The 26,852-nt window shown below is 51.2% G+C and overlaps 1 protein-coding gene across 2 annotated transcripts in view; it reads left to right on the forward strand.

The window, feature by feature from the left end:
- LOC120895627 (titin) overlaps positions 1 to 26,852 on the forward strand; it is a 154,990-nt gene that overhangs the window by 35,845 nt on the left and 92,293 nt on the right. For both annotated transcript variants that reach the window (XM_040299130.1, XM_040299131.1), the window contains exons 13-18: positions 513 to 673; positions 2,626 to 4,477; positions 5,299 to 5,678; positions 6,211 to 9,111; positions 10,145 to 11,633; positions 23,861 to 24,022. In XM_040299130.1, the coding sequence (XP_040155064.1) occupies positions 513 to 673; positions 2,626 to 4,477; positions 5,299 to 5,678; positions 6,211 to 9,111; positions 10,145 to 11,633; positions 23,861 to 24,022 (6,945 nt within the window). The remainder of the gene's footprint in view (positions 1 to 512; positions 674 to 2,625; positions 4,478 to 5,298; positions 5,679 to 6,210; positions 9,112 to 10,144; positions 11,634 to 23,860; positions 24,023 to 26,852) is intronic.

Genomic DNA, 26,852 nt, shown 5'->3' on the forward strand with positions numbered 1-26,852 from the left:
TGTTTGCCTTGTGTGGAGGGCAGGGAATATGATTTTCATTCGATAACGCGAAGACATCGCTTTGTTGGAGTGAGTGTAAAATGGTTGAGATTTGCTGTTTTCCCCATCCCCACCCGGTAGAAAGGGGATTCTTTGTACCGAATTCTAAGCACCACAGACAGAAGGTACGCGAACACATTTGGAGCTATTTTTGAAGGACCTGAGAAAGTGAGCGCGCCCGTTCGCCCGTTGTATTTTCCGATAGACACCGCACCGCACGGCTAAAAAACAGACAGGCACCATTTTCCTTTGCTTTGTAGGTGTTGGTGTTCAGTAGAGGGGGAGGAGGCAGGAGGCGTTAAACATAGACAGCACAGCAAAATACGAGTGTATGGTATGATCGGCCGCACGATCAGCTGCTCGCACCTGTTGGCACCTAAGCCTCAGAAGTTTGAAATGTCGATGTCGGTGGTGCGATGCGTTCGTTCGCTCTTCTGCTTCTGCCGCTTAATCCCACTTATTTTCTCCCACAGCGCTGGAGCCGACCGAGTTTCCCAACTTCCCGGAACCGCTGTCCAACGTGATGGCCCGGGTCGGCCAGAAGATACGGCTGGAGGCGAAAGTGAGCGGTACGCCGCAGCCGGAGCTTATGTGGACGCACGACGGCAAGCACTTCACCAACCGCGAGGTTAAAGTAAGTATCCGAAACCGAGGCACCGGGGGGGTTCGGGAGGGATCATTAAATGTCACAATAAATCTGTTTCTTTAGGTGCATTTGGGGGTTGGGGAGCGATTTGAGGTTTTCCAACGGGCGCATAATACCTTTTCTTATTTGTTGAGCTGTAGACATTACATACAAACACACACACAAACGGCAAACATACGGAATGGAAAAACATATAAATGCATTTTTAATGACATACACACATACTCACAAAGTCGGACACCCATTCCCCTTGCTAGCACGAATCTTTGCCGCAATTAAGTCATCCAGCGGGACACCACATCGTTGCGGGTTGTCAAATGAATTAGCGCATTCGCGACACATTTCCCGCGCGTTTGCAAGTTTCCGCTACGAGTCCCTTTTTCCCCCGTCTTGCCCCTCTGCCGGAGTGTGTCCCCTGCGTGTGTGTGTGCGTTTTCCTTCGTTTGTGTGGTACTCCAAGCTGTACATATCGCATTAATTTCTAGCTCTAAGTGTTCCTTCGCTGACACTTTGCTCCCTTGATTTGCCTGCTCGTCCCTTGTGATGTGATTTTCCACAATTTTTCACCCCAAAAGCCCCCTGTAGATGTAATGATTTGTATTTGTTGCAGACGTTGTCATTGGATAATGGGGGTTTTAAGGTAACTCATTACTCCAACGTGTTGTTGTTCAGCGCCAAGTACTTCAGCTCGTCGGGTTCAGTTATCGTTATTTACTCCAACGATATGTTCCAATTCTGTAGAGTTTAATTATAATAGTTAAAAATAGAAACAATTTTCCCTCTCGGTCTAGCCGCGAAGGTGCCGGACCGGACAGTTGTGCGCGTTTGTGTGCGTGCGTGTATGTGTTGCGCATGCTCTGTGGTACCCCCGTATGCAGACGAGATATGCACGGGGTGACAAACTGTCGTAAGGGGCGGGAAGAAAATCCACCAACACAGCCAGACGTATGGCCGTATATTATGACACCGACTGATGTGGTGCCGCCGTGGTGTTTGCTGTGCGCAGCCGTTACGCGATCGTTTCCAGAAGGAGCTGCACGAACGGTTTGTTTTTGTGTACCTTTTTTGCTGTGCATGAATGTGAAGGCAACATACACACACACCTGATCGATAAAAACAGATCTTTCGTGCGATCAGTTATTTGTGCTGATTGCTCGGAATGATTCTCCTCCACGCGGTTGCACAGGAGGTACTTTGAACTTGCAAGTCCTTGATTTTGTTTTCTTCCTCCCCCTTTGCAAAATACGCGGCCCACCTTTTGTCGTAAATTTTCCACCAATGAAAATTATGACGAACATAAAAACGCATTCTCGCTCGGCGTGAAGGTGTAATTGAGCGCAGCAGCAGCAGGAGGAGGAGGCGGAGGTTGAAAAACGAGACCGAGCCGGATCGGTTGAATGAACCGCCGTCTCCGTCCAGGCCCGTCCAGGCATTGGAGCACACACGAAAACAAGTGTCCACGAATGGGTGGAGAAAAAAACGTGAAAAACGGTTTGAAAATACCATCATCCGTCCTTTTCTCTTGTCGCTCACGTTCCCCGGTGCAGTCTGACTGCAGCTATGCGGGGGTCGGGAAAATCACCTCCAAGGGGAGATTTTTCTTTTTTCGATGTATTGAGACACATAAATCTGTGTTTGTATAAAGGAAAGGCTAGAAGGCAGACCGAGACAGCAGCATGTTTGCGCGTGTGTGTGGCCATAGCGATCGTTGAAATGGGGAAGGAAAACAGCGACCACCAACGAGACGACGACAGACGATGTGTGTGTGTGTTGACTACTACTACACTGACACTAGTTGCTACTACTACTACCACTACTACTACCACCTACCAACACTGTCGCAACACGCCCGAAGTAGTCCCGAGGCCCCCGTGAGTGGGGGGTCGCACGCAACCGCCCGCGAGAGTTCGCGACTGAATGTGTCCCGTTCTTCATTTTAGTTCTACTACGAAAACGGCCGAGCGCAATTGGTCATAGACGAGGCATTCCTGAAGGATGCTGGTGTCTACACGCTGACCGCCAAGAATATCGCCGGTGAACAGTGCTGCTCGTGTAATGTGGTGGTGAAGGGTCGGCTGCCGAACGAAACCAGCGACTCGGAACTAGCAAGCGATATGGAGCCAGTGAAGCCCGCGGTCCAGCTGCCGCTGCGCGATGTGTCGGTGTTCGAGGGCAAACCGGTCCGGCTGGACTGTGTGATTGTGGGCCAGCCGGAGCCCGAAGTGATCTGGTATCATGGCGAGCGGCCCGTGAAGGAATCGAACGACTTTCAGCTGCTCTTCCAGGGCGACCGCTGCTCGCTCGTGATCCGCGAGGCGTTCCTCGAGGATGCGGGCGAGTACCGGGTAGTGGCTATTAATAGCGCGGGCGAGGCGTCGAGCCAGTGTGCGGTGCTGGTGACACCGCTCAATACGGCCGAGCCGGCGGTCCGGCAGCCGGTCGAGCGGGTGCTGCCGGCGGTCGGTGCTCCGCCGCGCTTCGAGCGTCTGCTCAGCGACATTCTCGCGGACGAGGGCGAGCGGGTGCAGTTTGAGTGTGCGGTCAGTGGTGATCCGCGCCCGTCGATCCGCTGGTACGTGAACAACCGCGAGATCCCGACCGATGTGGCCGTGTCGCCGCGCGTGCACTGTGTCGTGCGGGACGATGGCGTGGTGAAGCTGATCATTGAGCGCGCCCTGCCCGACGACAAGGGCGTGTACACGGTGAAGGCCGCCAACGCGTCCGGCGAGGCAAAGTGCTTCTCCAACCTGATCGTGAAGACGATCAATGCGCCCGAGTTCGAGACGGTGCCGGCCTTCCTCACCGAGAGCCTGGTGTGCCCGACGTTCCGCGAGCTGTTTGCCGATCGCGTGGTGCGCCAGCACGAGCCGTCAAAGTTCGAGTGCATTGTGATTGGCAAGCCGCAGCCGAAGATACGCTGGTTCTTCAACGATCAGCCCGTGCAGGGGCATGACTTCTTGGTGTCGACCAGCGGCGATCGACAGGTGCTGACCATCCCCGAGGTACGCCCGGAGCTGACGGGCAAGATCACGTGTTACGCCGAGAACGAGGCCGGCAATGCGCAGTGCGTCGCGATCGTGCAGCTGCTCGAGCAGCTCGGCTCGGTTGGACCGGCCCCGATGGCCACCCTGCCGGCGGCTACAACCGAATCCATGCAGCAGATCGATACGACCGGTTCGTCCTGCGTGACGCTGCAGAAGCACGTCACGACCAGCTCGACGACGAGCTCCTCCTTCTCCTCCTCATCGATGGTCCAGCAGAACGGAGTCGCCCAGTCGCACGCGGAGGTGCACGCCGAGTCGGCGAAGCTGGACCGTTCCTTCCACCAGGTGGGCGATCAGCCGGCGCAGGTTGCCGAAGCGGCCGAACATCAGCGCTACGACAAGGTGAACGATCTGCCCGCGACTGTCCAGCACGAGGCGTCTTCGTACGTCGGGGTGGCGCCGAGCCACGAGACGATCATTGCCAACTCGGGCCAGATCAGCACGGGCAAGCCGGCGCGGCGCAACATGGCGCCACGGTTTGTGACGCCGTTCAATGGGAAGATCGTCGACCAGGGCGCAGACGTTATCATCGAGGGAATTGTGGACGGTTATCCAACGCCGGATGTGCGCGTCACGAAGAATGACGTGGAGCTGCAGCCGGATGGGGAGCGCGTCAAGGTGTCCTACTCGCTGAACAAGATCGTGGTCGAGCTGAGGAATGTGTCGCCGGCTGATGCGGGCCGATACACGGCAACGGCTTCGAATGCGGCCGGTGCTTCGACCAGCACTGCCGATTTGGTCGTTAAAAGTAAGCTTTGCCTTGTTCCGTTTGGCTTTCAAAGTACTAGAGCAGCTGATGGGGCTCCTGTTGTTCTGAATTCCTATTCTGATGTCTTTGAGGTTACCTCCAAAGAGCTCCTCCAAATAGAAGGAACCTAGGATATTCAATCCAATTCCAAAATTGAGTACAGATCATCAACACAGAAAGCTTATCGGGCTCTGTTTGTTCTCAAACAGCGCAAAAAGACCTCAACTGATAGGTGTTCTGTTGTTCTGAATTCTGAAGACATCAGAATGTCTTTGATGTCATCGCCAAGGAACTCTTTATAATATGATGTCCTTTGGAAATTCAAATCAACTTGTAAATTGGGTTCGCCCCACCAAATCAGGAAGCTTATCAGGTGCTTCTGTTTGCTCTCAAACAACGAAAAAACTTCTGCAGTTAACAGGTTTCCTGTTATTTCTAAATCCTTTCTGATATCTTTGATGTAATTTGCCGTCTTCAAACAGCTTTTCATAATTGGACCTTTGAAACAAAATCCTTTCTGATGTCTTCGATATCATCTGTTACCTTCAAAGAATTCTTCGTAATAGAAGGACCTTTGAATATCCAAATCTTTTCCAAAATTAAGCTCAGAACACCAACACAGGAACCTTATCAGGCGCCTCCGTTAAGCTCTCTAGTAGTGCAAAAAGTCCTCCATTTGTCCTATTCTCATCACATGTTTCCCATGTTTTTCTTTGGTTCTATGTGCTTCTTCCCATTTCCTGTATCCTGTATCTTGCCTGTTCCCCCCCACCCCCTGTGGTGTACATTTCGCGCTCTACCCCTCGAACTCCCGCCATCAGAGTCCATCTTTCCGCCAGTGTTTGGCAGACGGCTGCAGGCCCAAACCGTGCGCAACGGCGACCGGGTCGTGCTGGACGTGGAAGTGTCCGGCACGCCCGAACCGTCCGTCGCCTGGTTCAAGGACGGGCGGCCGGTGCAGGAAGCGTTCGCTCCCGGCAGCTACGCCCTGCAGCAGGTCGGGCCCTGCTTCAAGCTGATCTTCGAGCAGGTGTCGCTGAACGGTACGGGCACCTACATGGTGATGGCGACGAACGCGGGCGGCGAGGCGCAAAGCACGGCCGACATTGCCGTGCTGCAGTGTGAAAGTGCGGCCCAGCCGGCGCCCCAGCCCGCGCCCCAGAAGCATGTCTCGTTCGTGGACATGGTACAGCAGCAGCAGGTAAATAAGAGACGCACGCGCCTGTGTGTGAGAGTTTTCTCTCTGTGTGTGCTTTCTAGTGCAGTAGTAGCGTGTGCGTGTGTGAGCTTTGCTTTAGATCACGGTATCCTGAAGGATCGTACCATCGCCTTCCTCGCCTGCCCAGTAGTACTTGTCCGCCACTTCATCACACAGTTCTCCGCCGCAAATCCTCCAGCTGCAGCAGCAGCGTGCAGTCGGAGTGGTTGAATCCTTTGCATAATCGATCATCTACATGTTATTCTCTCTCTCTTTCTTCTTCGTCTCTGTTCTATTCTGATGCTCATACTCGGTACTCAATCTCATCGTTATCTCACGCCATACTACCACCACTACTATCATCCTCGACAAATGAACACACGTTGGGGGGCTTGCAAATGGGGGACCCCAAAAATAATAAAACACGCACTTCGCAATCGCGCAAAATGTCACCCTCGCGCACGTTCGGTGTCGGCGCACACATGTACACACATACATTTCTCGTTCGTTCGCGCATCCTCCCACCCCCGGGCAGCCCCGCTCGGAGGAGGCACTCGAGGGCGAGGGCGGTGGGTTCAGTGCCCGGCAGGAGTACGCGAGCGAGGCGAAGCTGCACGGGCCGACGACGGAGTCGACGATTGTCACCGAGACGCGCCGCACGACCGAGGCGACGATGCGCATGGAGCACAAGATCAGCTTCCCCGAGCTGCCCCCGTTGCGCCTGTCGCAGCGCACGCAAACGCCCACCGTGCCGACGGTGACCGAGGGCACGAGTCCGATGAGCGCGGCTGACCCGCCGTCGGCCGGGCAGCAACAGCAGCAGCAGCAGTGCGCGGGCACCAATACCGACCCGATCGCGACCCGCTCGGACGCAACGCAGACAGCGCCGACGACGATGACGGTCGACGTGCCGACGGCACCGAGCGTTCGGCTCCCAGCTCAGTCCGAATCGAAACGGGAGAGTAGCAGCATCAGCAGCAGCAGCAACAGCGTCACCAGCACCGTTGTGCGTGAACGACCGAATTCGTCATTCGAGCCACTGTTGCAGCAGCCGGCCGACGTCGGTGAACTGACCTCGGCACCACTGTTGGTAGGTTCGGAGCCGCGGCCGCTCTCCCTTTTGAAGCCCCAGCCGGAAACGATCCCGACGCCCCCGATCGGAACGCTGTTCCAATCGGTGGCGACCGAAGCGCCCAAGTTCCCGCCGGCCCCGCCGGGAAGCAGCAGCGTGCGGAAGCCGAGACCGGCCAGCATGTCGGAGGTGACGCGGGCCCGCAGCACCTCGCCCCGTCCGTCGGCCGACGCCATCGCGATGGAGCGGCTGTGGTCGACCCCGAAGGCGTTCGGGTCGTTCGGTGCGAGGGCGGCCGACGAGCCGCCGGTGTGCCAGGTGTACCGATCGTACCGACCGCCGCCGACCGTCTCCTCATCTTCATCCACTTTCACCAAGCATATTACTACTACTACCACTCAGCAACAGCAACAACCACCACCACCACCACCACAACAACACAACTATTCGACACTTCCGTTCGCACGCAAGCAAACGAAACCGCACCAAGAGCACAACGCCGCTAAAGCTCATTCCGATTCGATTCGATCCGATTTTCAGCCGATCTACCAGCAGCCCCCCCAGCCGCAGCCGCAGCCAGTGGTCAACGCACCCGCCCCGACCCAGATGTACTCGTCCTTCTCCTCGACGCAGCAGTTCCAAGCGTCCTCGACGCTGTCGCAGCAGCAGTACTCACAGTCCTCGATGCAGTACCAACCGTTCAAGCCGTCCCTGGCGGTGGAGGCCCCGGTGCGGGCGCCTTCTCCCGCTCCCGTGCCGACCTTTGTGCCGGCGGCGGCCGCTGCTCCACCGCCCCAGAGCTTCCCGCCGAAGATCACTCCCTTCAAGCCGGCGCCGGCTCCTGCTGCACCGGTCGTTGCTGCTGCCCCGGCGCCAATGTTCGCGCCAGCTGCTACCCAGCAGCCGCTGAACGTTGGCACGACGGCTCCAGCACCGACCTGCACCTTGACGCCGATCGCTGGCGCTACTCCGGCCTTTGTGGCTGGGCCGTCGTACAACCAGACGCCACAGCCGTTCAAGCCGCTGCCACCGCCCGCGATTACACCCAGCTCGCTTGGTAGCGCTGCCCAGCCTTCTGTTGCTGCTGCTGCAGCAGCACCGCTGCCAACCGTCAGCCAGCCAGCGTATGCTGCACCGCAGCCACAGCCCCAACCGCAAGCCTTTGCCGAGCCTACTGGGCCGGTCTCGTTGCCACCGTATCAGGAGCCGCTGTCCTTCTCGTCGAAACCGGCGGTGGAGCCACTGTACCCTGGTCAGCTGGGAGGTTATCAACAGCCACCTCAGCCTCAGCCACCACAGCAGGTACAGTACCAACAGCAGCAGGTTCAGCAGCAACAGCAGCAGCAGCAGGTGTACCAGCAGCAGCAGGTGTACCAGCAGCAACAGGTGTACCAGCAGCAGCAACAGGTGTACCAACAACAGCAGCAGCAACAAGTGTACCAGCAGCAGCAACAATCACAGCAGCAGTACTACATGGAGCAGCAGGACGAGGAGGTGTACAAGAAAAAGTCCGTCAAGGAAACGAAGAAGCTGTTCGAAGAGTCGCTGCTGCAGCAGCAGGCCGCGTACGGCGAGCTGAAGGCACCGCGCATGGTCCAGGGCGTCCGTCTGCCGGTTGCGGCGGCGGCCCCACTGCCCGCCGACTTTGGGTACGGTGCGATCGCGGAGCTGGGTCTCGAGCCAGGGCCCCAGCCGACGATGGGCTACGCTCCGAAGGCCTCGAGTGAGCGCAAGAGCTCCTACTACCGGGAGCAGATCGAGCAGTCCCTGCTGGAGAGCATGGACAAGGAGCCGGAACGTGTCCCGGCCGGCGGTGTCAAGATTATCCCGCCCAGCCCGCGCAAGAAGTCGAAACCGGCAGCGCCGGCGGGACAATCTGACACTGCAGGGGGAGTGCCTGCCCCACTCGAGCAGCCCGCAGAGCCGCAGCAGGGCCAGCAGGGTGCCATGACCAAGAGCCCGTTCACCGCCACCGAGAGCGAGTACGAGAGCGACATGGACGGAGTGACTGGTGCCCGCCGCCAGAACGGCTACCTGGCCGACACGGAGGAGGTCGTGCAGAAGACGGCAGCTGTCTCCTTCGAACAGCAGCAGCAGCAGCAGCAGACGGTACAGACGGTTGAGAGCTTCAGCAGCTCCAGCAAGGTGGAGTCACACTCGTCGGTCGTCAGTGAGGTTGTGCAGCAGCAGCAGCAGCAGCAGCAGGTCGTCGAACAGGTTGAGCAAAAGGTGGAACAGGTTCAAGAGCAGCAACAGCAGCAGCAGGTGACGTCAGAAGAACAGGTACAGCAGCCACAGGAGCCGCAGCAACCAGCGCAGCAGTCCGAGGAAGTGATCATCTCGTCGTCGGAAACCGTCCAGAAGGTTCGCAAAACGCATGTTGTGTTAGTGTGTGTGTGTATTTCTATATGTGTGTGAAAGCACTCAACTGTGATTATGAGTCTGTTGACGCATTCCATTCCTTCTGCTTCTTGTTGACCAGTCGCTCACTCCTTAACACAGAGGCCGCCTCTACCTGACGGCATTACCCACTCTGCCGTTCGTTAACTGATTTACCATTGTTCCACTAGCTGTGTGTGCGCCTTGATGTGTTTGTGTGTGCGTGTGAGTGTCATTTCGCTTAATCTTTAATCGCTAATCTAGGACGGGCCGTCGATTTGTCCCTCAAAGCATCGCACGCGTCTCCTTCAACAAAGGAAGGACCGTGACCATCAGACCAGCCCAGTAGATCTGTAGATCGCATCATCTCTCGATGTCGTTGCCTGTGTGTTACTCGTGTGTCTGTATGTGTGTGTAGTAACTACGAGCTAATCGATCTATGTCAATGTTTATTTTAGCGTGTTATTTCTTGTTTTTTTGTTGTTCTGTTCTTCGGTGCTCACGAGCTGCGACCCCGTCAAGTGCGAGAGTAGTCGACGCGATCCACAGAAGAAGCTTCTTCCTTTCGCCAAACCTTTAAAAAAAAAAACAACAAAACCTACAACGCAACATGGCGTCGGTGGTGGCGGTGGCGTGGCCCGCGCGCGACCCACGGCCGACGAAATGTGCGAAATTTGTGTGTCAATGTGAAATTCCTTTCGTGCCGAGGAGCTCTTTCTCTGTCGTGTAGCGTGTTATTTTAATTGGCTTGTTGTCTCTCTACAGCAAACGCGCCACCAACCAGCCACACTGCCTGTTTGTTGTACTAATATGTGTCTTTTTTCTTTTTTTCTCTTTTGTTTCCCTCCTTTTTTGTTCTACCACTTTTACTTCCCTGTCACCTGTTCTGTCTCGCTCTCTCTCTCTCTGTCTGTCTTACTTGCTACTTTGTATCGTTGTGTGTCTTGCCCAATCTCTCTATCCTCGACGTTGTTTGTAACGTTGAATCCGGACTATCTTTTCCGACCTGCTCGTGTAGGAAACAACGGTTGAGGAGAGCAAGAGCAACTTCCTGGTCAACAACGATCTGCCGGAGGACTTGCAGCCGGTGAAGGTGCTGCCAACGGAGGAGCCACTGCCAACGCTCAAGCATGTGCCTGTTCCGGCCGCCGTACAGCCCGTCCCAGAGCCGGCCCCAGCGTCCGAGCCGACCCCGGTGGAACCAGCACCGCAGCAGCTGCAGCAACCATTGCCGCAACAACCACAACCCGAACCGATCGCTGCGACTCCGGTGCAGCAGAACGGCTATCCGACGCCCAGCCCGGCCCAGCCGTTCCTGTCGGACTACGAGAGTGATGCCGCGGCTCCGTCGCTGGCGGGCTACAAGCCGGTCCATCCGGTGTTTGCGCCGCCGAAGCAGGAGTTCGCCACGGGTTCGGCTGCACCGCCACCGTCAGTATTCGACCCTATCGACAAGATTCAAGCGAGCCAAATCAGCGCCCCAGCGGACGCACCAAAGATCGAGAAGCCAAAACCAATCAGCTACGTGCAGCAGCAGCAGCAGCAGCAGCAGCAATATCAGTCGTACCAGCAACAGCAGACCTCATCCTTCCAGCAGCAGCAGACCTATCAGCAGCAATCGTACCAGTCGGTGCAGCCGCCAGTGCAGCAGTCGTTCCCGCCGGCGGTGCAGTCGATGCCGGCCCAGTACTACACCTCGGTCACCGGCCAGCCCGTCACCAACACGATCGAGACCACCAACTCGCTGCAGATGAAGGAGATGACCGAGAGCAGCAACCGGGTGCTGAACATGCAGCAAACGAAGCAAACTGCCTACTTGCAGCGACCGGGACGCTTCACGCCGGGCGAATATCGCGACAGCGATGGGTACGACAGCGATGGCAACCGCATCCGTCCCCTCTGGACGCCGAACCCGTCCGACAGCGATGAGCCGCACTATCGCAGCGTGCGGCCGAACTTCCAGCAGCCGCGCTCGACGAGCCTGCCGCGCCAGTACGAGCGCATCCAGACGCCGATGGAGTTCGACACGCTGCCGGTGCAGATGCCGACCAAGATCGAGCTGTCGGCGGGCGGAGTAGAGTCGAGCCACCAGCGCAGCAGTTCGCTGTCGCGCCAGAGCACCGAGATCCAGACGACCACTACGATGACGACGGAAACGCTCAAGACGCAAACGCTGGACCGGTACGCGTCGAAGCGGATGGCGACGGCCCCGGTGTCGAACTCGCGCGATGACATGGCGGTCAAGGCGCACCGGGTCGCGCCGATCAACTACATCCAGAAGCAGGCGGACGGTATGGCCCAGTCGTTCAAGACGAAGGCGTACCATTTCAACAACGAGGTCATGACGGACATCAAGAAGACGCCGATCAAACCGATCCTGAAGAACGCGTACGGTGCCCCGATGCCACAGCAGCAACAGATGGCACCGCCACAGCAGCTGCAGCAGCAGCAAGGGTCGGCTGTCCCACCGCAGGTCTACCGGGAAGAGTCACGAGTATCGCAATATGGTGAGTACCGCCACACTACCCTGCATGCTCACTACCTTTCTCCTTCACCTCATTCCCGAACGTCTTCCATTGTTCCCGACCTGTGCAGCGACAGGTCAGCAACCTAAATACTCCGCTACACCTGACTGCTGCAGTCTGCTGTTTGCAGCTGTCTCTCTGTCGAGGAGGAGGATGAGAGTTATAGAGAGGCTGAGTGAGGGTTCGATTCGGGGCTAGATGGGTCTTTGCAAACTGTCAGTACATCATTTCCTCAACTTGCATGAAATGATCCCGAACGGGGCAGGTTGAAGAACTGATAGAAAAAGCAGAAGCAGGGGAAAATAGTCAACCTAAAATAATGAAATCTCTTCTCGCACATCTTCCGTGTGGACGACCGCGATGGCGCAATGCCTGCCGAACAACGGCACGTAATCGAGGTTGACGGGTTACCGTGGCAGACGGCAGGATTGTGTGTTGTGCCGTCGGAAAGACAGGTCGTTCCGTTGTTTTCTTGTTTGCTCTCCCCTCTTGCTGTTGTTGTCACCGCACATCGACAACGATGGGATGAAAAAGATCACCATCTCATTCTACTGCTGCTGCTGCTGGTACGCTCTAGATCACGGGGTGTACGGCAGTGCAGGGTTGTTGTTTTGTTTTACCTTCTGTTCCTGCAGTCCGCCTCTCGAACACGAACACGGGCAGCAGTAAAGCTCCGAATCGAATTCCTCCGCCACTCCACTGCTCTGTACCACTCTCCTCCTAAACAGAGGTTTTTAGCAGGGCCTGAGAGCAGCTGGGTGTATGCGCAGAGAGTGTCGGTAGCGTCTATTTTTAACATGCTCTACCCGCTGTCGCGGGCGAGAAAAATCATATTTCCCCCGTTGCGTTCTCGCTCGCACACACCGCACCAGTGTTGTGACGATGGAGGGTCCATCCATCCGCATCGGTGTGATGTCCTTTGCCTGCCTGCTCTATAATTCTGCCTTCTTAGCAGCCTTCTTCTCGCCACCATCCCCCATTAGCCATTACATCAGAGTGCTCCGCCGCTCAATTTTGTTGTCTTTGCTGCCCATTACCACTACTACCTACTACTATTGCACCTTACCGACCCCTCACTACTAGGCCTCATCTAGCGGGTTGCGCTACTGCTTCGATGATCATCAGCATCACTCGTTTTCAGAGTGATTGTGGTTGTTTTTATTTTCGTTCGTTCAGCTTGCGTGTTTTTTCTTCTGTTTTTTCGTTCAGTTGTTTTTTTTTTTGCTATCGTTTGCCCATCTACATTGATTAGTTTTAGAAGCTGGTTTTTCGGTTTTTTATCCCCCTTTTAACGTTTTTAGAGTTTTTGGTTTTACAGTTTTATTTTTGTGTGTGCGTTCTTGTTTTACGATTATGTTGTTTTGTTTATCATTTCACTCTTTCACACTTTATCTCTCTTGCGGCGATGCTACTTAAGTTGCATAACCACTAGGTTAGTGATTGGCTTTTATTTTTCTACCCCGTCTGGTATCTAACCCGTACTTCATATTTCTGGACCACCTCCACTGCCACTGGAATGTGGGACATGTTTGACGTTTTCACTCTGTTATTGTGTTTCTTCTACACGACCCGTACGAAATCAGGCACGAAGCACGTCGACCCGGACACCGGAATCATTTACTTCAAGTACGATTTCGGGTACGAGTTCGGCATCATATTTCCGGGAGAGGGCCACCGTATCGTGGCCGGCCGTGCCGGCGGCGGTAGCAATGGTAGGAAGCATCCGCGCTACCAAAACACGGCCCAGTTCGCGGCAGGTGACATCGAGGTGCCGGTACAGCACGAGCGTACCGGTCGTAGCAGCGTTCCCACTGCAGGACCTACGCCCTACGGTGTACGGTCGGCTTCAGTTCCGGCGACACAAATGCACGCCAGCGCTCGGTATGGACCGCATCCCGTCCCGTTTGCTGCACCCGACCCGACAGCGTTCCAGGGAGGAATTGGCAGTGGTCGGTCTACACCGTCGCGGGGCTATAGCAATCGGAACAGCTATTGTGCCACACCAGGTAGAAAGAGAGAGACCCATAGAGCTTTGTTGTCGATGTTATTGTTGATGTTGTTGTGCAGCACGCTACTGCGAGGATTCCGTTTGCTGCGGGGGGAAGCCTTATAACAGCACACAACTGTTGCACGGTTGGCTAAAGCTGCAATGCCGGATCCTTATAACAGCGTGACATACATATGTAGCGCTTTGAATGTCGCACCTCGGAGTTCAGAGGTTACTACCGGAATGAGCAAAGTGCATTGAAGATGTCGAGCTGCTTGGGAAATCGATGTCTGGAGAAGGCGCAAGCGTTTGCGTTCTCTCCCCCCAAAACGCTTCTGTGAGCATGTTCAATGTCGTACCACTAATACCTTACACTTGTCCAACTCCTGGCACAGGATTGTTTCACGCCCCTAGCAACTGTATCTGTGTGCATTGGCTTCACCTTTTGACTGGCAAACAAACAAAAAATGGGTTGCAAATTAGAATTCCTGCAGATCATTCAACTCTTTCGACCGCGGCCACTTTCATGGGTCATCTTTGTGGCCACCCCCTGCGTTCAGGCTGTCAAGTATGCGCTCTTAACTAATCACACTGTCGACAGGCCGGTTGAAGGATCCGGTTGCGGGTGGGGAAGGTTGGGAGAGGGCACAGCATAACAATAGCGCACAAAAGCGGGGAGATCTGCTTTTGCGTAAATCAGCTTGCTGACGGGCGCCGAAAATCGACCAAATTGTCACATCGGGCGGGCGGGCCATCGTCGCCAGATGCTTCGCCGTCGGTGTCGCAAATTGTGTGACGTACGGACTAACGGACGCCGCCCTGATGACCTCCCCTTCCCCACTCACTGAGCGTATAGGTTACATAACGACAATTAAAAGGAATTTTTTTACGGGGAATATCTCAAGATTGCGCTGGTAAAACGGGGAGGGTAGATTTAAAATTCCGTGTTTTCTTCCCGCTCTCTCCCGTGTTCTGTCTCGTTTCCAATACGTGTGCACAACCCAGGGCCAGCGCCACCCGTGTATATTTTTCCTATTTGTCGAACTGACTAGCTGGTAATAGAAACATGATACGACGATGGCACGGTGCACATTAAGCAATGAGGAAACGGCCACAAACACCAGCCACACTAACAGTCTCTAGCGTAAAACTCCTCTCCCCCTGCAGTTAGCTGGCCTGGGGTCGAACCAAAATCGTGTCGGAAAGTATTTTCAGCAATCCTATCGCACCCATCCGTCCGTGTGAGTTTATGTGTGTGTGTGTCCGTGCGTCTTGCGCCCGGTTTCGTTGAAGTCGAGCAAGAAATGGGAACAGACGTTCTGCTAGCGCACTGTGACTGTGTGTTAACCGGTGCGACAACATGATCAACTTTTCCACCCTCCACACCCTTCAGGGCGGAACCCGGGCCCAGGGAAATGTTGATAATTTATTGGCACAATTGTTGGGACATGAGCATTTTCCGCTTGAACTACACATGGCCCACGGCTGGTCCGTTCGCTCTGATGCGCTGGTGCTGTGCTGGCTCGGGATTTCAGTTTATTGTTCTGAACACTGGTGAACAATTTCTCGAGTCCTCGAGACCACACCGCACGCAAGACAAACGGCCGCTAGACGGCGATACTTCTTGTGAGGCGGAGAATGATGGATCTCTTCCGCGAACTCATCAACGAGAGGGGATCGCCCAGGGTTGTAGTACCTTGGGGATGATGTTCATTCATCTTCGGTAGGGAAGAGTTTGCATGCCCATTATCTTTATATTTATGTTCGCAATAATGCTGTGTGTTTGTGTGAAGCTTGCAATGGACGTAATGAATTCCAAGGAACCAGCACAGATCTTAAGGTAAGTGGATATGCTTTTAACTGTCAAAATCAGATATAACTGTCAAATTGTACAGCAACTATCCAGACGATTCGTATTCTGAGCATGTCATATTCAGAGTAAAATATCAACTGCCTAGAATACAAGTTCTTCTGGAATAGGCTGTACAATGACCCACCCCCATATGAGCTTCCAAGCTATTGCGCATGATCATGTTGCTTCCATACTGCCACCTGTTAACCCATGAGTGTCTTTCGTACGTGTGCGTTCATGCGTGTGCGAGTGTGTGTGTGAGTGCGTGTGTATATGTAGTACGCTCTGTAAAACGATCGCTCACCCTGGCCACTCCAAATCTGCAATCTGAGCTAATCCCGAGTACCTCCACACTTTTGCGTGCATCCAGATCCAACAGCTCAGGGCTTTAATCGATCCACGACGAGCACACCGAACGTGAAGCATCAGGAAGAAGGTGTTCCCACCAAAACGCCCTTGTTCGTCGCTGTGAGTATTTACTGGTCACTTTGAACGTGCTGCTCATCTCAACCACATGGAATGATCTTTGACCGTCCTCTCTGCTGTTTTTAGCCGCTGAAAGACATCGCAGTTGTCAGTGGACAACCGGCGCGTTTCGAGTGCATCGTAGCATGCGATGCAGCACCATCGATTCGCTGGACGAAGGACGAGGCACCGATCGAGGAGGGGTACAAGTTTGTGCCGGAGTATCGCAACGGCGTCTGCCGCCTATCGCTACCGGTGGCCTATGAAGGTGGGAATGAACCGCCAACAAAGCGTTTGAAGAATTCAGAAGATATTGATCGAATGATTTCCATATCTTCCTTCCCCCCCTCATACACAGGTGACGCAGGCCGGTACTGCTGTCTGGCCGAGAACCATCTCGGGTATGCAGCGACCTGTGCCGAGCTAACGGTGGCAAACAGCGACTGGAGAGCGAACCAGTAATGAACGCCGATGTTCAATCAGCCCACGGTGCGCTCCCGCAGGAATTCATACAGTGCAGGCGCGTTGGTCCTATTATCTCGACTGTCCCGTACAATCTCGACCACGGGAAGGAGCGAATGATAATGCTTCAATGATAAGAAGTTGATAGAGTTTTTTCGTTAATTTTCATGTAGTTGTAAACGCTCTGTGTTGCTTTTATTGATCATCTCTCTATCATTTGTTTGCTATATCTATATCTGTATAGGGGTTTCCTTTCTTTCTTTCTGCTATACTGTTCACGGGTCTCTAATGACGCGCTTTCGTTTGCCAAACCTTACGTCGAACCCGTCACATCGAAAGCCAAATAAGTGTTCTGAGAGATCGCGTGTAGATCTGTGCTGTTTATGTTTTAGTCACTTGCACTGTGCCTCTCATCGGAAGGCGACAGATTGAAAGAAGTATAGAGTAATGTTTGAAAACCCAAAAAACCCTACAACCCTCGAACCGCTGCCAGGCATCCTTATAGCCCGTTGGCAGAACAAGTGAAGAAAGCAAATAATTTCACAATTACGAATTGTCGAAACACCGTTTCGATTGGATGCCCATTTGGTGTTACATATGTACCAGGTTTTGTTCTTTGAGCAATCGAGAAATCGTGTTTGATGTTTATGTTGCTGAACTGTATTTAACTCGAACCCCGCCCGAATCACCCCATGACCCGTTTCTCAAATCCCGTCTCCCGCTATACCTGCCATCCATCCCATTCTCATCTCCCAGTGTACTACAGTGTGTACTACTGTGCATCGCTAAATGATTTTGAGCCCAATATATTGAGAATCTATAAACTGTAACGAAGTGAAAAGTGCATACGAGTTGTTCTGAGATTTTTTCTGCTAATTATGATGTAAAACACAACGCAATTAAATGCAAAATGTACGAAATGAACAAGAAATAAACAATGAATTTGAAACAAAAAACAAGGGTGTGTATTGTTGATATAAAAGGGAAGGTCAAATTTGTCGATCAGATGTCGGTAAACACTGTTGAAACAATTGATTGATACAAACCATACCACCAGTGTTGTGAAATATGATCGTTTTATGATTTATGGACCCCGAGATCAGTCTTTCCAAGTACCACATTCAATACATAAACAGTGGCAGAGGTGAAATTTCTCTTTGAATGTGCCAGCGACATCTGTACGACAAAGCACCAACTTATCTGAACTTAGTGCATTCAACGAGACATCAAAGCTTCTGTTATTCCCCTCTTATCGTGTCCGATATATGGGATTAAAATTGTCTCAACAGACTGGAAATTACTCCATGCACCATTTCTCTAATTTCTGCAAATTACTCCAGCAACCATCGAAAAAAACAGTGTACAAGTTTATCTGTGCGCCACTGTACGATCGGAAAAGCGCTTCGTTGCTTTCGCTACTGTCCGCTAGAGGCGCCATTGTCTTTGGAAACGAACACCATGGGCTGATATTACTTTTATTTGGAAAAACGGTTGGACGCGTTCATTTTCTGAATAAATCTCCTTTTTATTCTCAAACATATTTATGCTTTTTAGATACTTTGATAATGTACATAAATTGTATTTATTTAGAACAAATAAGACAAAGTCTCCATGGTAATGTGATAATGATTCACACAACAATTTTGATCACAACAGTGGGGAGTGACTGCCTAGAGGACAGTAGTTGGCGCATGACGAGATCTTTGATCCTTTGATTCATCAACTATTTACAACGAACTTGATGAGCACAATTGGAAATAGCACACTGTGACTGGGTGGTTATCTCAAAGATGAGCAATTGCTGAGGTGTTCTGTCTAATTCCACCATGTTTATGACTCACGGAACCTACATTTTCGCAAGGACGTCTCTCGGTGAAACTGATTTCTCGATCTTTCTTCAGCCACAAACACACAAAGAAAAACAATCTTTAAAGAAATCAACTTTTCCCGATTGGAATAATCAACTTAACACTTCGTTCCGAGCACGATCATCATCATTATGCCGTTTCGGTACGTAGGTAATAAAAAAACGCCATTACTACTAAAGGAAGTCATCACATTATGCCTTCCAGCTATGCTAAGCCTGCATGGTGAATCATCCGTGTGATTGATTTATGACGAACATTGAAGCAGCGGCCAAGACGGGAAAGAAAAGCATATGCAATTCCGATGCGCTTTTCCATCTCTCCCGCAGACACACACACCCCACAGTAGTGTGCAATTTCTTATCCAGCGCTTACAATGTCCGCCTACCGATAAGCCGCTCTAATTAATAGGAAGAAGCAATGAAAAAAAAATACGTTGCATAGATTTACATTTTGCACTCGCGAATAAACATGCGTATCATTAGAGTGCGGAAAATGTAATGCAGTGCGTGTCAATCCGGCAGCTCCGGATGGGCGAGGGTAAGCCGGGTAGCCACTTAAACGTATGCCTCCGGATTGATGAGCGTGATAAGTATGGCTAAGCAACTCATCAGCCTTACAGACGATAATTGATTTGTTGTAGGAGAAATTTTTCGGTGCGCAAGGGATATTTTCCAAGCATTTATTTATTTGATGAAAAATGAACTTTGTTCTTCGCACTTCTCCAGACACTCTAGAGCTCGCATTCCTTTCCGATGAGTCAGATGCTTCTAGACACGTCCCATACGTCTCCATAAGCGCTCTTAGGTCGTGCAGAAAACGCGAACCGGATGCGTTCTCCAAGCTACATTAGAGCTATTTTTGGCAGTGGGACAAGCGAAAACGTACGCAAAAAACGACCAACACCGACGACGCTCTGGGAAAATGCAAAAGGAATCCACGCCCAGCAGAGTGTGTTGATGCTGCTAAAGAACACCATGCAGCGTTAGTCATCGACTCTCCCTACTTTGTACAAAACCGAGGAGCGCAGTCAAACCGTCCGGAACGTCAGAAGATCATCACAGCATCAGCTGTTTAGTGTCTGAGAAGAGGCTCGGTCTGTGGCAATGTGTGTAAGAGCGCTTGCGAACTCCTACTGCGCCGACTCGGTATCATCTATCCTGTCAGCTCGCGTGTGACGCATGCGTCTCCAATCTCAAGCCGGTGGAAGGTCCCTTCTTTTGTATACAAACAACGCGACACGATCTCCGGCCTTACCGGCGAAAATCGGCCATGTTTGTTTACATTCAAGATGACAACAATAACAAGTTGTTGTGCCGTCGGTCGCAGATACGATCAGATGGTTGGCGAGAAGGTTCGGCTAGACTTCGCACACGAGAAGATCACTCCGAAGCGAGAGAGCGAATTCGTCGGGAGGTTCGAGAACGTTCGTATCTACTTCGCTAGCGGCTGCGCAATCGTTTGATCGCTTCGCAGCCTCCGCTTCCCCGCTTGGTTCCTCCCAGGGGCCGTTGTTTACCTTTCCCTCGCCGCGGCTCAGCGCAGCGCTGCTCCGTCCCCGTGTGTGCGATTTCCTTTACCTTGACATCTTACAATGATTACCGTAATCCCGGGGGTGGATTGCACCGGCGCCATAGCTCATTCATGTTTGTGCGGCTCAAAACGACGTCGACGAGGGGTGCTCACCGTCCCTGCCGTAGTATTCCTTATTCTTCCGCCCCGAAGCAAAAGGTGGAGGAGCGATGAACCAATTTGAGGTCAATACATTGGACACACATACAGTTTGTGACAACAAACTGTCAAGCCGTTGTCAGAGTCGGAATGTTGTCACTGTTGGAGGATTCTCACAGTTAACAACATATCCCATCATGCGCTGTGCACTTATCCCACAGAAAAGGCGTAAATTGAGTTGCGGTTCAATTAAGCAAAGTGCGAAACCAGACTCCTCACGATGGTTCGGCGCTCGGGATGGTTAATTATGAAAAATGGACCGTCCGCCCGAATGTCGAAACCTCTTCGGGGGTCTGGAGGTCAGGGCAGTAGAACAAACAACGGCAAAGAAAAAAAACAAACGCAAACGCATCAATTAAACACAGCCACCACCATTTGCTTCTTTTCTTTTCGCTTCGCCGTTTCGATTTGGCAAGTTGACAAATACCGATCGCTTGGCAGGGACGATTAAAAGGCGCGTGGGTGTTGGTTCGGCTGTAAGCGACTCCGGCTTGTCGGTGATCTTTGACAGGCAGAAGAAGGCGATTATAAGGGAGAGGCGTACGAGAGGATGAAGCGACGAGGAGGGGTTATTTTTAAAAATATTGGCCACCTTTTGTGCTGTTCGTGGTAGTAGGAGTGTGCGTGAGCACTATCTTCAGTCGGACATTGTAGAGATCCACCGTAAGGTGGCGCCCTCTAGACGGCGATCATAGTAAGCTGATATTTTTTCTCTTGTTGTGCAGAGAAACCTAGCCAGCTCATTTCCTCACGAGAAGTTTCTTTTCCCACCAATAAATCTTTCTAAACTCTCCTGTGAAAAACCTAGTTAAAAAAACAAATCGGCTCTGACTGTCTTTCGGCAGGCTACATTCTTTTTCGTCACATCTCGATCCTCTTGGATGGCGATCGTAAAATAATCACAAAATGATTTAGTTCAACCTTATCTTCCACCCCAAAACGAACCAGATGCTCGATTAGAGGGAAAGCAGGAAATAACACACACAGACACACACAGCCGTTCGCAATCTTCTCTGGGCTGTTGCGTGAATTAATTATTCGCATGTCGTTTCTGGCTAGCAGTTACACCAATCTAACCCATCCTCGGCCCCAGGCAGCGGCAAAGGCAGAAGAAAAGCTGCAACACCACCATCTATCCACCGATAAAACGCGATAAAACGGGTCTTACGGGTGTCTGAACATCAATGAACCGCCTGTGGCACTGTCTCTGTCGATTTCTTGGTTGCTTGCTTTGTGTTTTTGTGCTTCCCTAAATCTGCCAGCCCATGGGGAAGCGTATAAATAAAGTAATGTCTGCTTCGAATGGGGTGAACATACAACAAGAGCAGAACAAAAAATGTGACGATCACCTACTTGATGTGGCTCACAGTAGTGCGATGGCAGCTCAAATTACACTCGATCATGAAAATCGCGTCGCACACACACACGCAACGCGCGGAAAGAACGATTATGTCACGGTGGCAATTATCACACGCAGGCTAGAGCAATAGGAAATGTCGTTTGTTGGGAAGGAATTTGTTACAGCAGCGGCTACATTTCCCTTTCCCTTTTGCGAGCATCCCCTAGGGAGGAGGAGATGGGTGGCTTTTTGGTGTGGCCAACCGTTTCGCTGCTGCTGCTGCTGGTCGTTGATTGTCGATCCGTTAGCAAGTGTCGATTCTGTGGTATGTGGTACCCGTGTTGACAAATTGCTGGCACCAAGAGGATCGTCACCAACCGCGCAAAGTCAGAGTTGGCTGATCGATGAGAGGAAGTATTGCAAAAAAAGCGGAATACCCACTGACGCTTCACTTCACCTTAAAAAAGGGCCAATTGACGTTAGCTTATGCTGACGTTTGCTCTCGAGACTTCCGGATTGTTCTTTAATGTGTTGCGCTGATGTCACCATAATGATGAGAATGATCTACGACAATTCTTGTCTTAGCTTTTTGACGGACAACATAAAATTACAATACAAAGGTGCTGGGAAGGAAGTCGAAAAGCGAAAGAGAACACAATGTTGAAATTATACGGCTCAAGGTCTTATACAAATTGAAAAACTATTCCTAGCTGACGAATTTCGAAAACAATTAGATAAAACTCACTAAAAAACTACTAATGCGCTAGCAATCCACCTGTTGATGTTTCCATCCAAGTTACGGCTAATGAAGGACAGCCTCTTTCCGCTTCTTCCACTTTCCGCTTGCTGCAAGAAGACATTTGCGCTTAATTTGATTGTGAAAAAGGAGTTCTCGCCAATAAAATAACCATTAGTACACCGATTGGCAGCTAATGCTTTCCGTTTCTGTTGCTGTTTGTGTCCCCCCGATGCGAGCCCCAATCATCGACCTTTACTTGATAAATGGTTATTTCATAACATTGTTAAGCGTAACTCGATCACGCATGCTTGCGATGCGGAGGAATTGCTCTTAATTAGTTCATTGGTGCGTCGTCCCCGTCTCGTGACAGCGCCCCATCCCACACCGGCCCCAATCGAATGCTGTAGCGCGACCACAACATAATAACGATCGGCTTGATCGCTGTGGTGCTGCTGTACGCAAACAGCGTGCTGAAGAAACAGAAAAAGGCTACACAGGCTGCGAATCACGAGAGATGGAGAGAGCATGGCTTTTCTATTTTTATTTCCACCGGTTGTCGTCGTCGTGGTCGTCTTCGTTTGCTAGCTAGAAAATCATTCTTGAACACTACTAATACTACTACTACTACTACTAGCCGTCTTAAGCTACTGCAAAACTGCACGCAACACAACACACGATGAACGCGTTTTCATGGGGACTGCTGCTGCAAACAACACGACATTTCCTCACCCCAATCGAACTGGCACGCACACCAGAGGAGGCGGGGTGTAAACGCGTGCGACATCACACCACTACGCGCGCACGCGTCACCCACCGTGTCGTCAAACGCAAATTTTCACCACCACCAAATATCGGGCAGGAAAAGCGCAAGCACGAGAGAAAACACAACAGCCACGACACGGTTCTAATTATAGCTCGTGCGGTTCGCTTCTCCTGGTGACGGGTTTTCCAACACCGCATCATCCGTTGCTTGGGTCTGTGGTGATGATGTTTTCGCTTTTCTGTAGGGAGTAGCGGGAGAGTTGGAGGGGATGGGTTAAGTTTTTCCGTTCCCGGCACGGCGAAAGAACGTGTAAAGGGAGCCATAAATTGACACTTTATGTGTGTGTGCGCAATGGGGGTGGAGATGGGCGGAAAATGCCCCGAAACACGAAAGGCGCATGAAAGTGGTTGAAATAAAATTGTTTTCGGATTGCGAGGGCGCTTACTAAGTGGGTTAGTAGAAAAGTGACATCAACAGCAACAGCAAATATTGACTACAATATTCTTGGGTCTATAAATTACACTTTGAGAAGAGGAAGTGTTTGCATTGAAGGGTCTTTTATGTGCTTTTAAATGTTAGAACACATTTTGTAGTAAGAATTGTTTCCATGGTCGTTGTAAAAGGGGACAAGCATTCTTAAAAACCATAATTTGAACGGCAGAAATATGTACTAAACTTCTTTCCACTCTTAAATCCTACGTTACTTTTCCACTAACCCACTCGGGAGTGGAAAAATCGTCCACCGAGGTGTCTTTTACAATAGAAAAAAGAATTTAACGATCTTTTGCTTCATCCACCTTCAAACACCACCATCACCCCCACTCATCCACGATCATCATATGTAAAAGTGTCTTCGCGATGGGAGTTTTCGTGAAGTTGCGAAATTTCCCCCCACGAGATCGCAGCAGGCGCGCCGCGCGTTTTGGTGTGCGTGTGCGGTCTGCTTTTGCTGCTCTAATCTTTCTAACCATTTTTCCTGTTTTCTTCCTCATTTTTCCTGTTGTAGAAGCATCATTCCACTGCTACAAGGAGCTAAAACCGAACGGACAGCCAGCAACGTCAACCCACGACAGCACGAATGGAACGAACGTCGTCCGCACGGTGCTGGAGGAAACGGACACGATCGAGAAGACGTACCGATCCATTTGCCTCATACAAACATGCGAAGGTAGGTGTCTGATCAGAATGGAATTTTAATGAATTTCACATCGAAAAAACGAACCAGCGAACCACATTTCACATTCAAGTTGCTAATCTTTCGAAGGCATTCAAGCTAACCTGCCAAAAATCTAACGGCTCCTGGGCCGGGCCAACCGGCATTGACATTTTGCATTGGAGCAACTAATGCATTTTGAAGTGTATGAACGGGGGAACGGTTTTGGTCGGCATATCAAAGCGAATCATCCATTTCCATCCATGACCGGCCAGAAAAGGGAGGGTGGTTGGGAGAAAATGGGGCGCTCTGGCATTGAAAATTTCATCACCGGGACCTTCAACGAGATCTTCCAAATTGATGTTCTATCTACATGTTTTTCACACTCTGCACTCTGTATGTGTTTTCTGTCCTGTCACTTTGCTTGCCGAACGGTTTCTATCATGTCTTTCCATCATCATCATTGTAGTTTGTGTGTCTTTAGGCTGTCTGGTGTGCCAAAATCTGTCTTGCATGGTGTGCATGGTACCCTCTTTGCGCGTCTTTTGCATGTTCTGGAACGCTTGAATCTATTCTTTTCATTCTGGTTTAGAGCTTTCATCCCCATCACGCCTCTAAAGCAACCCAGAAATTCCCGTCAAAAAATCAACCACCGTATGTTTTCTCTCTCTTCAACGTCTCATTGCAGTGACAAATGGTGGAACCAATCGTATCACTTTCCACAAACTGTAGCAAACTTGTACAGATCCACGCGTAAACGTCTGTAGCGCACAGTAAGCCAGATGATAATAAACGATCAACACGTAGATGTTCGCTTCCCCTTGCACCTCGTTCTTTCTTCGGTAGATGACTTTAGACAGCCAACCCTTCTACCAGTCCCTCCGGTAGCACTCCCTTTACAAGCCCAATTTCCACACGCGCAGCCACCAAAAAACCCAGCGCCCCGTAACGTGTCGCCATAAATTAGGCCCCAAAGTAGTTTTCACCTGTTCAGTTCCTCTCCGGATCAGTACGCCGACCGCGAAATGCATCTTCCTTCCGTGGGGTGTGTAAAGTGGCCTGGCAGCAAGTAGACCTTAACCCCTTTGAACCAACTCACCTCACCAGCCAACTTTTGTGGCACTTTTGTTGAGGGACCTGCAACAGGCATCAGGCAACGCGGCCAAACCTTTCTCTGACTGTTATTTTATTTCGCGCGCCTGTTAAATATTTATATGGCACTACGTACGTATCGGCCGGTTGATTTTCTGGCGTGTGTGAGCCATCGGGAACGGGCACGGGCGTTTTCTGCGACCGCCCTCCTGTGGCACGAAACTGTGTCACGCGAGTTGTTGTTACCTTTATTTTTTTAAATCACACTTGCTTTCTCGCGGCTTGAAAGAAAGTAAGCGAGCCACCGATATCAAATCGCTGTTGGGGGAAGGAAGGGAATGCAGCTTTATGGCCACAGTTTTGCCGAACATCCAGCGGGTCAAGCGGGAATTTGATGCCGCAGGCTGTAAATGTTTACTGGAGCAATATCTTACAGCCTTACCCTGCTTTTAATTACATTGAGTTGTAAAGGAAGAAACTGTCGATTTATTGCAGGTTTATTATAAGTGATTGATGTTTCAAAACATACTCTCGAACAATCGTGAAATGTAACAGGTAAGATGTATTGTCTGATAAATGTTATTCAGAAGACTCATGTTATTACAGTTAGCCCAACAAATGTCTATTTTCTATAGTTAATCTTTGCTATGACAAGCTTGTTTTGAATAAGATCAATAAGATCACTAAGTCTTATAGATTAGCCAAGTGATACAGCTGACTTAACATCATGCCCGTCCTGGGTTCATGTCCAATATGAAATAAGTCCTCAAACGAGAGCAGACTATCCGGCTGAGAGTGATTCACAAAGGATAAAATTATAATATTGGAGCGATTACACGGTTGTTGTTGTCATCATAAGAAGAAGAATAAAAAAGAATGATGAGTTTCCTTCTTCGATCTAAACAACAATTAAAAGGATCGTACATTGGCAGCGTGTCATTCTATCGGTTAGTCACCATCACGAGAATATCGCTCAGATGATTCATGTGATTCGCTTGAAGGCGTGGTGGATTGCTCGACATTTTCCCAGCAAACATTCTTCGTAACTCAAGCACAGATCCTCCTCTTTTCTCCTTTATATGATTCATTATACATTTTCACTGATGATAACTCGATCTATTTACAATCCATTTGAAATACAACCGTCAGGTGGAAAACACCTGTTCCGAGCAGGTATCCGTTGCTCAAACATCTCCCTCATCTGACAGCCTGACATTAGGTCAACATGGTTAAATCAACTCCCCAGTACCGTTGCTGTGCTGGAAGATTGTAGCATCGTGTAGCACATCACTCCAAACGCTTGTTGCCGTTCCGACCGGCTGGAAAGGTGTGATATGGAACTGTTGGGCACTTCAATTTCCCTCACCGCCCAACAAATATGGTGTAAAACCCGCACTAATGATCTTTCAAACGGCACTAGCTCAGACATCCCGAACATGACAACTTCCCGCACACGACGATGCCGGCGAGACGATATGATCGATGCCCCGATGGCATGCACGCCCATAACATCTACTACCTTCGGGATTCCCGAACCCGTGTGCCGTACACAAGTTGTCAGCGAATGATATAAATTTCGCCCAGTCAACGGTTTGTTTCGCTGCAAATGCATTTTCCTGACCGATCGTGAGCACTTGATAGCTCAGGTGCGATATGTGCTGAAATGATACTGTTTTGCAACACGTACGTACGTATACACTCTCTCGAGACTAAAGTGTCGAAAGGGGCTGAAGCGAAGCAAACAGGGAACATC

Source organism: Anopheles arabiensis, chromosome 2 (assembly GCF_016920715.1).
Source record: "Anopheles arabiensis isolate DONGOLA chromosome 2, AaraD3, whole genome shotgun sequence".
Classification (NCBI taxonomy): Eukaryota; Metazoa; Arthropoda; class Insecta; order Diptera; family Culicidae; genus Anopheles; species Anopheles arabiensis.